General features: G+C 42.5%; 1 protein-coding gene across 8 annotated transcripts in view; it reads left to right on the forward strand.

The window, feature by feature from the left end:
- The window catches only part of SPECC1 (sperm antigen with calponin homology and coiled-coil domains 1), a 310,488-nt gene extending 297,753 nt beyond the window's left edge, over positions 1 to 12,735 (forward strand). For all 8 annotated transcript variants that reach the window (XR_013406174.1, XR_013406175.1, XR_013406176.1 and 5 more), the window contains 2 exons: positions 4,064 to 4,123; positions 12,052 to 12,735. Coding sequence is in view for 5 of the 8 variants with exons in the window: in XM_028836114.2 (XP_028691947.2) it covers positions 4,064 to 4,123; positions 12,052 to 12,141 (150 nt within the window). In the remaining 3 variants the exon portion in view is untranslated. The remainder of the gene's footprint in view (positions 1 to 4,063; positions 4,124 to 12,051) is intronic.
- The last annotated feature ends 1,249 nt before the right edge of the window (positions 12,736 to 13,984 follow it).

Here is a 13,984-nt window from a genome sequence, read left to right on the forward strand (position 1 = left end):
AGTAAAGAGATATATGATCACAGGGTGCGATATACAGTCCATGGAAGATTTTGTCATTTTGTTGTTGCTGTTTTGAGAAAATCTTACTCTGTCGCCCAGGCTGGAGTGCAGTGGTGCCATCTCAGCTCACTGCAACCTCCACCTCCCAGGTTCAAGCGATTCTCCTGCCTCAACCTCTCGAGTAACTGGGACTACAGGCACACGCCACTACACCTGGCTAGTTTTTATATTTTTAGTAGAGATGGGGTTTCATCATGTTGGTCAGGCTGGTCTCAAACTCCTGACCTCAGGTGATCCACCCGCTTCAGCCTCCCAATAGTTCTGGGATTACAGTTGTGAATCACTGTGCACAGCCGTTTTTGTTTCTATTGTTTTCAGTAAAAAGATAGGGCATTCACTTGTCTGCCTATGCAACTCTCTGCTTAGTCCAGACAGACTCAGGTGGTGGACTGGAGTGTGCTTATGTCAGTGTCTGAAATGAATGAGGTGTGACCCCGAGAGGGGGAACTCTAGGTTGGGCATCCATTCTCCCATTGGTTTTGAGTGTGAGGCCCAACGAGCACAGCCCCTCAAGTCCTGCCGGTGACAGAGTTTTGCCACAGGTTGGGTGCTTAGGCTGCCTAGAACTGGAAGGTCCCAGGCCTGCACTATCCTCTCCCAACCAGGGCAGACTGAAGCAGTGATGGCGTCCCCCTGCCTGGCCCCTGTGGGCTGAGCCATATCTGAAGCTTACAGCCCATGGGGGAAGTGAGGCCCTTCGGAGCTGCTGCTTATCTGTGGCTTCTGCCTCCCAGGGCCTCTGCACAGTGATGGTGACAGTGATCAAATGAAAGAGCACTAGGGTAATAACACTTGGTCACAGATGTTCTGCTGCTGCAAAAATGAATAAAAGTCACTGTTGTGAATAAAAAACCACCCTCTCTCTGTATTCCATGTCACCCTGTGTACTATTTCAGGGTATTTTGAGACAGTTTTTCATCAAGGGATCCTCCCACATCAGGCTTTGGAGTAACTGGGATTACAGGCGCGTGCCACCATGCCCAGCTCCACCTGTGTTTTCACAACAGATATTGAACACAGAAGAAACAGCATGCAGCACCCTGTGAAAACACAAGCGGTGCCAGGCGTGGTGGCACACACCTGTAATCCCAGCTACTCCGGAGCCTGAGGCCAGGGGATCCCTTGAACCCAGAATTTTGAGGCTGCGGTAGTGAGTCCATCTAAAAAAAAAAAAAAGAAAAAGAAAAAGAAAACATAAGTGGTTTCATTAGAATCAAGCTAGAAAGTTTTTGCATAAAATCTTGAGTTTAGAAATGCCTTCTCGTTAGACCTTACTAGTAATCAATGAATACAAATTAAAATAATAAAATATTTTCAGCCTGACACATTCGGCAGAGACAGTACAGGAAAATGGCCACTTATACACTATTGCTGGAACCAAAAATTGGGATAATGCTCTAGAAAGCAATGTTTGGCATTACATATTAAAAGCCATAAAATATTTGACTTCTGGAATAATGGTGGCCTAAACACTGGCTAAAAACCCCCCACCTCTTCAAAAACTAACCAAAAGAGCTTTGAAGTAAAGACAAAGGCTTCAATAGCACCAAAATAGGAGATTGCTGCCAGTAATTTGGGCTAAATGGAAGGAAGCCAGGAGTGCACAGCTCCTGTCTCAACAGAACAGAGTAGCGTTAGGGAAACAAGTGTGCAGTTTCCAGCGCATGCCCGCGCCTTTCCTTTAATTTCAAGGAACGGGCGTGGCAACTTGGTCAGGATCACCACAGATCAGCAGCTTTCCACAGCCTGGGCCACAGACTGGAAGAAAATGTGGTGGCCGCATCTTTCTGTTTTTTGGTGACCTGGTGCCTAGAGTTTGCTTCAGTGTCAGGGAAAACCCGTCGCTTCAGACTCTAGATGTTCAATCAAGGGCAGAGAGTGAGAGCCGTGGGGGAAATGGAAAAGTGTATAAAATGATGTATGAAATCTAAAATCTATAATTATGTATAAAATCTAAACGTATAAAATTAAGAAATTTGGCCAGGTGCAGTGGCCCACATCTGTAATCCCAGCAGTTTGGAAGGCCTAGACAGGTGGATCATCTGAGGTCAGGAGTTCAAAACCAGCCTGGCCAATATGGTGAAACCCAGTCTCTACTAAAAATACAAAAAAAAAAAAAAAAAAATTAGCCAGGTGTGGTGTTGCATGTCTATAATCTCAGCTACTGAGGTGACTGAGAAACGAGAATCATTTGAACCTGGGAGGCAGAGGTTGCAGTGAGCTGAGCTCGAGTCACTACACTCTAGCCTGGGTGACAGGGCGAGATTCCATCTCAAAGAAATTTCACTGAGGAACATAAAACTGAGTATGTAAAGAAACATTTATCTCTCAATTATACTTAATATAACAATTTAATTAAATTTTAATATAATCCTAATAATTTTGAAATGAATTTTGGAATGGGAGAAGCATGATCAAATGATTCTTAAGTTCATCTAGATGAACACACATCAGAGAATAGCTAGGAAGAGTCCATAAAAGAAGCCACACACCAGGGCTGAATGATTGTGGAGCCACCACCATTAACGTTCTAAGGGGAAATTATTTTCCCTGTCCAGCCAGCCAGTTAACTGAATGTGATGGTAGAAAAGGGAAATTTTCATACACCCAGAAAATATGTCTCGCCATATTCTTTCTTAAGAAGGAAACCTGGGCGATAGAATGGGAGTAAACTCCAAAAATCAGTGAGGTTCTGGAGGGCTTGGAGCTGAAGGGTTTCACAGAATGATGAGATGATTAAGAGCTCGAGGCTGTGATAAAGGAGATGAGAAACTGTGCGAGGAGGCCAGGGTCCCACTATGATGCAGGCCTTCTGTGTCAGAACAGAATGGCAGCAGCCATGAGGAGAATGTTAGGACTTAAAAGCAACAGTCAGAATGGGCAGGAGGCCAGATGAGAAGGAGGCATGAAGTCCTCCTCCCAGTAAGGAAAAACCCCAAACAAGCAGGCACTGTAGGAAAAAACCAAACTTTTGAAGAAAGGCAGGGTCCAAATCTGGAGCACACTAAAATGTGGGGTGATTTTGGACGACTGGTAGGGTAACAGAGGAACTCCTTTGAATGATGCTTTGAGTGGCGAAGGTCACGATGGTGGAACTATAGAGGACATGTGCCCAGAACTGACTTCTGTGATGCCGCTTGTGGTTTTCAGCTTCCAGAATCATTCTAGTCAGAGAGCACAAAGGACTTAAATGTGCTTCCAGAAAAGGAAGCAAATGTTCTCAGCTGTGGCAGTTTACAACTTGACCAGGTAGAGGGAAGAAAGGGGAATTTACTCCTGACATACAAAGTAGAGTCAGGAAGTGTTGTCCACACCCAATGGGACAAAAAATAGAAGTTCACGGATATTATTTAAGGTCACAAACATAGCTAATGTTAATACGGGCACGAAAATTAGCTATGTGTCTACAGTGTAAGGAGGAGGCAGATGCATGGTGCCTGAGTCCTCATTTGTCCTGGAGGAAGTCGGTAGAAAATGCCTTCATTTTAGAAATCTAGTAGTAGTCGTGTAAGCGTATTACAGAGATATGGAAATAATCCATAACTAAACAGAAATTTAAAGTTAGTTCTCTGAAGGACCAGGATTGAAGGAACAGGTTTTCATTTTATTTAAATACAATCTATATATACTATAATATATGCATTTATTACCTTGATAATGTTTTTGTTATGGCATCATGATTAAGCAACTTTGTTATGCCACAGAATGTGTACGCCATAAATCTTGCAAAGTGTAAATTAAGTAATTTGTAAATTAAGTAATCTTGACAAAACTAAACAAAAATTTATCTTTGGTAGGTGTCAATCAGTAATGTTAGTTTTGGTGCAGTTGCAACCTGTTTATTTTTTTTTCTTAAACTGAGACCATATTTTGTACACTTGACTTACTATTTTTGTTTTATAATAGTGAATAATCTATATGGGGATATCAGTTGATGTTCTTTCTTGGCAAAAGCTATATATTTTAAATTACTGATTCCAGTCTCTTTGTCTTTTTAACCTAGAAGAGGAATCTTTTGTTGGCATTTGAAGCAGCTGAAAGTGTAGGCATCAAACCCAGCCTGGTAAGTATCCTATTTTGTATCCTTGTGATACTTTAATTGTATGAGAAATAACTTTATGCCATCTGATAAACGATTTCTTGTAGAACATTGACATCTGTTTGCCAAAAGTCTGTTGCTCTCAATACCTGATAGAGAGTTATCCAGCTGGTCTAATCACATATGAACATATGATTTAGAGATTTTCAAGTCTAAGAGATTTTCAGTCACATAAGGTTTCATATGGACCAATTTCAGTTCTGGAAACACAGTGGACTGAATTATTATTAGAGCCCTCTTGTTCAGAGCACCTAGAGATCTGAATAAAATGCTATTTTAAAAAATATCAACACATAGCTAAGCTCTCAGGAAAGAATGGGAAATACCCAGATGCCAGAAATGTAAAACAAAGCAGAAACCAGGCACAACTGAGCCTGCAAAACTCGGCAGGGGTGGGTGGGGGACGGTGGGCCAAGCAAACACCAAGTCTGCATAAAGCCAAGGCTCACAACATGCTGCTCTTCTTAGTGAAAGCAGAAATCTCTAAAACTCCACCGGCCAGCCCAACGAGGTGATAAAGAAACTGGTCTCCACCTGGGATTTTGTGTACGCGCACTCACGCAGAGAGAGGAAAAGAAGAGAGAGAAAAGAGAGACGGTCTCTTGCAAGGAAAGGAAACGGGACCAGATGAGGTTTAGAGTCCAAATTTATAATATCTGTGCTGCATGAAGCCCTTGGTATACTCTTGGATGCAGGAAGCCCCTGGGCTGATACTACAGTGGCTACTAAAAAGTGACAAAACACTTGAGAAAATGATCTACTTGAGCTAGTCAGCAGATATAGCAAACAAAAGGATTATCTACCAGAACTTGAGATGATAAATAATAAGAGACTACAAAAAGACTATTTAAACATATGAAAGAGATAAAAGGAGGAATAGAAACCACAAGGAAGGAAGGATTCTATTTAAAAAAAGAGATTTGTAAAAAGAATCAAATAACACTTCTAGAAATGAAAATTTGGAATTAAGACCACAATATGTGTTGCCAATCATTAGATACAGCAGAAGAGAGAAATACTAAGTTGGAAAATAAATATGGGGAAATCACCCAAAATATAAAAGAGACATTAAAAAATATAAAATATAATGGTAAGATTGAATTAGTATGTGTTCAGCTTCAAGAAATGGAGAACCCAACCAGCAGTTGCTTAAACCATAAAAATGTTAATTTTCTTAACAACAGTAGTTTTAGGACTGGTTCACCACTCAATACTATAATCAAAACCCCAGAATGTCTCCTATCCATGCTCGCCATCTTTAATCTGTTGCTTTTGTCCCCATGTTTGTTCCTTTATAGTTGAAGGTAGCTGCCAAACTTCAGACATCACTTCCACCTATAGGACAGGAAGAAGGGAAAGAGATAGAGCAAGTGCCTTCTATCTTTCCCTTTAAAGAATGAAAGTAAAAGTCTCCCTGGGTTTCTCCAGCTCATTGGCAGTACTCTGTTACTTGGTCCCCAGATGCAAGGGCATTTGAGGAAGTGAGTGTATGAACAGTTTTCAGTTTCTTTAGTGGGAAGCCTGCAAGGGAGAGAGCTTGGAAATGACTGTTGGGCTATCTAAATAATAGTGTCTGTCTCAGAGTTTAAGAGACATGGACCAAAAAAAATCAGGCGATGGCCATGTCCCATGCCCAGAGGGAATTCCAGATGAAAAGGATAGAAAGAATGGAATGGAGATGATATTTGAAGATATGATGCCTGAAAATTTTCCAGAATGATGAAAAGAGAATGAAAGAGTCCACAGATTCTTTAGTCATCTCAAGAAGGATGAATAAAACAAAATATCCATCCAGACACATTATAATGAGACTACAGAAAAAGCAAAGACAGATAATCTATTAAAAATTTCTGCTAACCAGTAATAAAAATACAACCTAGTAGGAAATTATCAAAGGCTAGAATAGAAAATTCGTAGAAGATCATCACAAATGGTCAATGAAGATTTTTAAAGATGTTCAATCTCATTAGGGATCGGGAAAATCTAAGCTGAAATAAAAATGAGATACAATTCCGGCTGGGTGCAGTGGCTCACCCCTGTAATCCCAGCACTTTGGGAGGCCGAGGTCTGTGGATCACCTGAGGTCAGGAGTTTGAGACCAGCCTGGCCAGCGTTGCAAAACCCTGTATCTACTAAAAATACAAAAAATTAGCTGGACATGATGGTGGGTGCCTGTAATCCCAGCTACTTGGGAGACTGAGGCAGGAGAATCGCTTGAAACCAGGAGATGGAGGTTTCAGTGAGCCAAGATTGCAGCATTGCACTCCAGCCTGGGCGACAAGAGCGAAACCTCATCTCAAAAAAAAAAAAAAAAAAAAGATACAATTCTAACCCTCAAAGCACGTGGGGAATCTGAGAAATGAAAAAGTGAATGTACATCTATTGTGAAATCTCATCACCATGAGCAGTGCTATGCCAATATAATTTTGAAACAGCATGGACAGTTTTATAGAAAAATACAAGTATATGTCTTCAAATATTAAATGTAAATATTCCTACAAAACTTACTCAAAAAGAAATAAAACTTTAACCATTAAAGAGGTTGAATTTGTGCTTTAAAATGTAGTCACACACACAAAGAAAATATATCCCCATTAGCCCAGATTTTGCTAAATTTTTAAGACACAGATATTCCTATTGTGTATTTACAAGTCCAGGAAATTTAAAAAGGTGTGAGGAAACTTACACATCTGACCAGGGTGGAGTAGCAGGGATCTCCCTTCAGAAACAACAGAACTAATGAGTACCAACAGAGAGATCAGGTAAGGATAAAGATACAGTGAGACCTTGTTGGAAGATTATATTTTACACAGAATACATTTTTCTTTGTAGTGTTGTAATTAATATTTACTTCTTTTTAAATTTAATATCTTTTTCTTAATTTTCGTCTAATGCGCTTTAGCAGTTAGTGAATGAGGTCATTTTGTTGTCCTAGTTGTCAGAGCCCGGGGTTTTGTCTGTGTGGATGGTCTGTGAAGAGCTGCTGACACACATGATAATTAATCTCAAAGGCACTTAGGAGTGTTTGTGAGCACTTTCCCAGCTTATTCCACCAACAAAATAGAAATTTCCTACATTCTTAAATTTGCTTTTCAATACTTGGATGTTGATCGAAAAATCCAGTATATTACACATGACACTTTAAAACTACACCCAGTCAGAAGTGACAGCAGTAATACCCAAATCTTCAATCAAGTTCTGTTGTTAGATTATGCCAGGAAAATTATATGTTTATATTCAAGTAAATATAAGTTTCTGGGGTATAACATATTAGGATGAGATCTTTGTTTTTATAATTTCAGCTTTTATTTTAGATTCAAGGAGTACATGTACAGGTTTGTTACATGAGTACACTGGATAATGCTGAGGTTTGGGGTATGATTGATCCTGTCACCCAGGTAGTGCACATAGTAGCCAATAGTTTTTCAGCCCTTGCCTCCCTCCCTCCCTTCTTCCTCTTGTAGTCCCCAGTGTCTACTGTCCCCATCTTTATGTCCACGACTACCCAATGTTGAGCTCCCACTTACAAGTGAGAATATGTCTTATTTGGTTTTCTGTTTGTGCATTAGTTTGCTGAGGATAATGGCCTCTAGCTGAATCTGTGCTGCTGCAAAGGACATGATTTTGTTCTTTTTATGGCTGCATAGTATTCCATGGTATATATGTACCATGTTTTCTTTATCCAGTCTACTGTGTTTTTTTTTTGTTTTTTTTTTTTTTTTTTTTTTTTTTTTTTTGAGACGTTGCCCAAGCTAGAGTGCAATGGTGCAGTCTTGGCTCACTGCAACCTCCGTCTCCCAGGTTCAAGCAATTCTCTTGCCTCAGCCTCCTGAGTAACTGGGATTATAGGCATGCACCACCACACCCAGCTAATTTTTTTTTTTTTTTTTTTTTTTTAGTAGAAATGGGGTTTCACCATGTTGGCCAGGCTGGTCTCGAACTCCTGACCTCAGGTGATCCACCTGCCTCAGCCTCCCAAAGGGCTGGGATTACAGGTTGTGAGCCACCGCACCTGGCCCTTTATCCAGTCTACTGTTGATGGACACCTAGATTGATTTCATGTCTTTGCTATTGTGACTAGCACTGCGATGAACATAAGTGTGCATGTGTTTTTGGTAGAACGATTTCTTTTCTTTTGGATATATACCCAGTAATGGGATTGCTGGGTCAAATGGTAGTTCTAAGTTCTTTGAGAAATCTCCAAATTGCCTTCCACAGTAACTGAACTAATTTACATTTCCACAAAGAGTGTATTCCCTTTTCTCCACAGCCTTGTCAGCATCTGTTACTTTTTGACTTTTTATCAATAGCCGTTCTGACTGGTGTGAGATGATGAGATCTTTAAAAGTGAAGCTCTATAGTGTTCCCCAGATATTAGAAAGTGTTCTTCCTCAGCCACCATGTAAGGAGAGCATCTTAGTCAGCCCAATTGCAGGTGTGAGCAACTCCCCAGAAAAGGAATTAGGTGAGGAAGGATATGTGACATCACTGTCATAAAAACAGCCAAAACATGTGTCCCCAGGGCTGCTGTGTCTTTACCAGGCCATGTAGTCCATGAGGGCTGTTGCTCACTGCGTGCCAGCATGCCCACCAGGACAGCCGCTGCAGGACTGGGTGCTGGCATGCCCCCGTGGAGGGAGGTCACCACACAGCAATTCCTGAGGCATGGCTGGGCCTACTCTGCAAGCGTAAACATGATGAGCTGTGCTTAAATAGCGATTTTGTGCTTTATTGTGTGAAAAGCATTTTTTTTCCATATTTACTGTATGTATTTACTGTTTACCATTCTGGGCATTTTTCATGTATGGACTTGTTGGACCATCATGGAGGTCCTGCGAGGTGGATGCACTCTACAGGAGGAAACTGAGGCACATGGCTTTTGAGCAGGAAAGGCAAGAGGCAAGGCCAGGCAGGCAGCTCCAGATCCCATGCCCTCAACCACCCTGACAGCTGTGTCTGCCTTCTGGACATATCTTGTTAGATTTAGACCTTAGTGGATTTTTCTTTCTTTTTCTTTTTTTTTTTTTTTTTGGTACTATTGTAAATGGTATTGTTTTTCTTATTACAAAATGCATTTGTTCAATCGGTATATAGGACAGCAATTGACTTTTGTATACTAACTTTGTATCCTGAGACTTAGCTAAACCTGTGTCTAAATGCTTTGGGATTTTCTAAACAATCATGTCTGCAAATAAAGGCAGTTTTATATCTCCCTTTCCAATCTGCATGCCATTTGTTTCTTTTTCATGCCGTTTTGCACTAGCTAGAACTTCCAGGACGGTTTTTTTGTTGTTTTTGTTTTTGTTTTTGATTTTGAGATGGAGGCTTGCTCTGTCACCCAGGCTGGAGTGCAATGGCAAGGTCTCGGCTCACTGCAACCTCTGCCTCCCAGGTTCAAGTGATTCTCCTGCCTCAGCCTCCAGAGTAAGTGGGATTGCAGGCACCTGCCACCATGCCTGGCTAAGTTTTTTGTATTTTTAGTATAGATGGAGTTTCAACATGTTTGCCAGGCCCGTCTTGAACTCCTGACCTCAGGTGATCCACCCGCCTCGGCCTCCCAAAGTGCTGGGATTACTGTCCAGTACAGTTTTAAATAGGACAGATGAGAAAGGGCATCCTTGCCTTGTTCCTGATTTTATGGGGGGAGTGTTCAAGTCTTTCACCATTCAGTATGATGTCAGCTGTTGGTTTTTTAAACATATCCTTTATTAGGTGAAAGAGGTTCCCTTCTGTTCCTAGTTTGTTGAGAGTTACCACATATAAAAACTGTCTTGATTGTGGAATTTTGTGTGATGCTTTTTCTTTATCTGTTGATTTGATCATCTGGTTTTTCTCATTCAGTTAGTTAATGTGATGAATTACATCAGTTTATGAATGTTAAACCAGCCTTGTGTTCCTGGGATGAACCTCACTTGATCATGATGTATTATACTTTTATAGGTTAATAGATTGTGTACTCATGAGAAATTGGTGTGTAGATTTCCTGTGATGTTTGTGTCTAGTTTTGGTATCAGGATAATGCTGGGATCATAGAATGAGTTGGGAACTCTTCTCTCCTCTTCCATTTGTTGAAGAGGTTGTATAGAATTGGTATTATTTCTTTCTTAAGTATTCAATAGAATTCATGAGTGAAATCATCTGGGTCTGGTATCTTTTGGAGGGTCATAACTACTAATTCAAAGAAATGTCATGGACTTTAAGATTGTTACTAATGCAGCATACTCTGTCTTCTGAAATGTACAAAATATCTTTTCACAAATTCTCAAATATGTTAACAATGTACTAAATATTTTTAGTTCAGTTATGAAGTTCAAGCGTGTAAAATAGTCTGCTCAAAACTGTCAATATTGACTGGACTTCTGAGTCCTCTCTGAGATTAAAGACACACCCTTCCCATCATACACAGGAAAGTGTGCAATGTGCCATCTCTCTTGTGTTTGTAGGCATCCCTTCTTTTCCCAGAGCTCACCTGTCTCCAAAATTGCATGCCCAATTCTTCATCACTTCCTTTCTGTAAGTCATGTTAGCAACCCGCCTTGGTAAGGATTTTAGCTTGCCAGGCCTCAGTCTCTGTGCAATCATGACTACAGCAGTGTAGGTAGAAGGACACATTCTATCCTTGTATTCTGTGGAAGTTTGTTTTTCTTTTAAAATTGTTCTAGGTGTACCTGCATGGAATGTTCTACCAACTCCTCTTCCACTCCTTTCCCATGATTAATGATATGCTGATAAGTTCTTAGCATCACCAGGGAGCAGAATAGGTGAAGTCTGTTCAGATGTTGAATTGGGACGAATGGCTCATTAACAGCCTCAGCCAGCTTTGTCAACGCCCAGGAACGGATGTGCTAAGTTCAGCCTTACTTCCATGGCATCTCTGCTTCTGGCTTTACATCAGGGTCCTTTCCTACTATTCTCTTGTAACCACACAGGAATCCTAATTCAATCCCAAAGTTCATTATTAAATATGTCCAGTGGCACAAATTTCAGAAAAGTTTGACTGAGTGCCTGACAAGATGCCCACCTTCTTGCCCTTCCCTTTCTGGCCTGGACATTATGCATGCTCATTACAAGCTTACTTGCGAAATGAACAAAAATAGTAAAAACCAGCAAATTAGCAAAAGTAAAAATAAAAATAAGCCAAAAAATCACCAAACTATGTTAAATAACAACAACAACAAAAACATGTTAAATGGTAACACTTAATGCTGGTAAAATAAATGGTTGCATTTGAAATTGGTTCAAGGCTTTTGTGATAATCCTACTCTTAGGAAGTTATCTTGAGGGACTAGTTCGACAGAAGAAAATGATACTGCACAAAGATCCTGATTGCAAAGTCTGTGGTGCTGACGAGGTGAGCATACACAGCACGCCATGTCCCTTGTTGGACAGCAGTTTCCCTGGTCAGTGCGCATCCACTAGAATGGCAGCCCACACAATGGCACAGCAGCACGGGGACCCGGGTGTGAAATGCTCAGCGCACATAATAGCACAGCCCACATAATAGCACGTGCACTGTGCTGGGAGCCTGGGGAATTAGAGGTGGCTTCAAATGTAATTTAGAAACTTGGAAGTCATTTTAATAGTGAAATTATTATTAGTGAGTTTTGCTTTTCAAAACTTGTTAAAATGCTGTCATATGGTTAAAAGATGAAAATGGTGGAGGTCATGTTTTCCATTTTTGGAAAGAGACAGTATCTCCTGAATAAGTGAGAGGAAAAGGCCTTTAACCCATCGTTTTCAGCACCACCTGTGCTGGTCTTCGCATTCTGTCTGTGTAAGTGGAGGGTTTCTAGGCAGCGTAAGCCCTAACTAAACTGATTGAAGTCATTGAGGGGAAGAGGTCTGTGATGTTTTCTGACTTGTGATCTATACCCCATTCCCTTCCCCTGCAGGAACTCAGTGAGATGCTATACACGGACCGGCCTGACTGGCAGAGCGTGATGCAGTACGTGGCCCAAATCTACAAGTACTTTGAGACGTAACCATGGAGGGCCTGGAGCAGCCACCACTGCCACCTGCTGCAGCTTGTCCTGGAAGCGCCAGATCACTGTCCACTGACCCTGCTCTGCCCACCACCCAGCTGCCTAGACTTCAGAGGCAGGCTCAATCCAAGTGGACCAACACCCAAATAGGAAAGAGTGGGTCCCACTGTGTACCTGTCTCAAATGCAAACGCAGCTGGACTGTAAATTGGGGACTCTTTGATCTCCCATGGGATGCTTCTAAAGAGCCCAGCCTCCCTCCTTCCAGACCAAGACCCCACACCCAGGCTTGTTTTGCTGATTCCATTGGGTGACTGAACACATCATCTGCAGAATTTCAGACAAAGAGCATCTCTAAATCAGGCTTTTGGTTGCTGTTGTTAAAAATATCCTGGCTTTGCCTTTATGAAACCTTTGCCCTTGGCTCGGTGTGGTAGCTCGTGGCTGTAATCCCAGCACTTTAGGAAGCCAAGGCAGCAGGATCATTTGAGCCCAGGAGTCCAAGGCTGCAGTGAGTTGTGAGCATACCCCTACACTCCAGCCTGTGTGAAAGAGCCAGACCCTGTCCCAAAAAAACAATAAACAAAAAACAAAACTTTGCCCTTGTGAACCCTCCCTTCCCCCCTCCTCCCCAAAAAAGAAAACAACAAAACACAAAAAATAAACGTTTGTTCCAGGGCAATCTGGAAACGTGCGCACTCAGCCCTTTGGGGAAAGATGGGAGTTCTAGGTAACAATATTAACACCTAGAACTTGATTCACTTTTAGCTCTCACAGTCCCTTATTTGATTCATTGTAGCAAAAGGAAAGCCTGTGAGAATGCAAGGGAGCCCCTGACTGCTTTACTGGAGCCCCTGGGAGGCGCCCCACACCTCTGCCACCACAGTCTGTGTGCTCCCGAGCAGCCGGTGGCTTTCACACTAGAGAAACTGCAGTCCTCATCCCCCGCACCTTTGTCCTCCTGTTCTTCACACTCCCATTCACACCCACACAGGCTTGTCCCCCACAGAACTTGACAGGAGGTCACACGTGTGTGAATGGCCTGTGTCTGCTTTGCAGGGTGGAGCAGGCTGAGGGTGTGTGCCTCTGGGGATGCTGGGCTGACAGCAAATCTGGACAGTATTTCAGCTCTGGACTGATGTGGCCTTTAGTGCTTCCCCAGGCCTCTTACATCCGCATGGGAAAAAGAAGCCCTTAGGGGTGGGCGGTGAAGGCCCGTTTATACTTAACAAAGAAGAATGCAATTGCCCTGGCACCCTACTGGTCACCTTAAGTGGCAACAGAGCCCCCCCCAGAGCCGCCCCAGTCCCTCGGAAGTGCTTGGTCCGGCCCGGGTGCCCATCTGGTGGCTCTGTGGCATTCTGGGCAGATCTGTGTACACTACACAGTGAGTGAGGGCGTGGCTCACACAGGTGGTTGAGGGAAATAGGTAATGCCCATCCCTTGCTGTTTTCAGTGCCAAATTGCCCGTTAGTGCCCCTCCAACAAAGGATCATCCTTCCAGTGTGTCACCGAGAATGACAGTGACTGCCATTACTACTCAAAGTACATTCCGATTGCTGATCTGAGCCACTGGTTCAGAGCCAGGTTCTAGAGGCTGCAGGTGCAACCCCTGACCATTCCTGGAGAGGTAGGAGCTCAGTCCCCTCCTCCAAGTCAGACCTTTGCAGAGGTGGCAGCTGGGCCGCACGGGTCAGCGGATCTCTGAGTCTCAAGCCACCTTGAGACTAACAGGACCCCAGCCCTGTTAGTGCATCCCAGCCGCAGCTCTGCGTCAGAACCTCCAGCGGACCCTTTTGAAAACACTCTTGGCTGCCCTAGTTGGTTGACTTCAGAATGTCTGG

This window comes from Macaca mulatta, chromosome 16, assembly GCF_049350105.2.
Source record: "Macaca mulatta isolate MMU2019108-1 chromosome 16, T2T-MMU8v2.0, whole genome shotgun sequence".
In the NCBI taxonomy this organism is placed as follows: Eukaryota; Metazoa; Chordata; class Mammalia; order Primates; family Cercopithecidae; genus Macaca; species Macaca mulatta.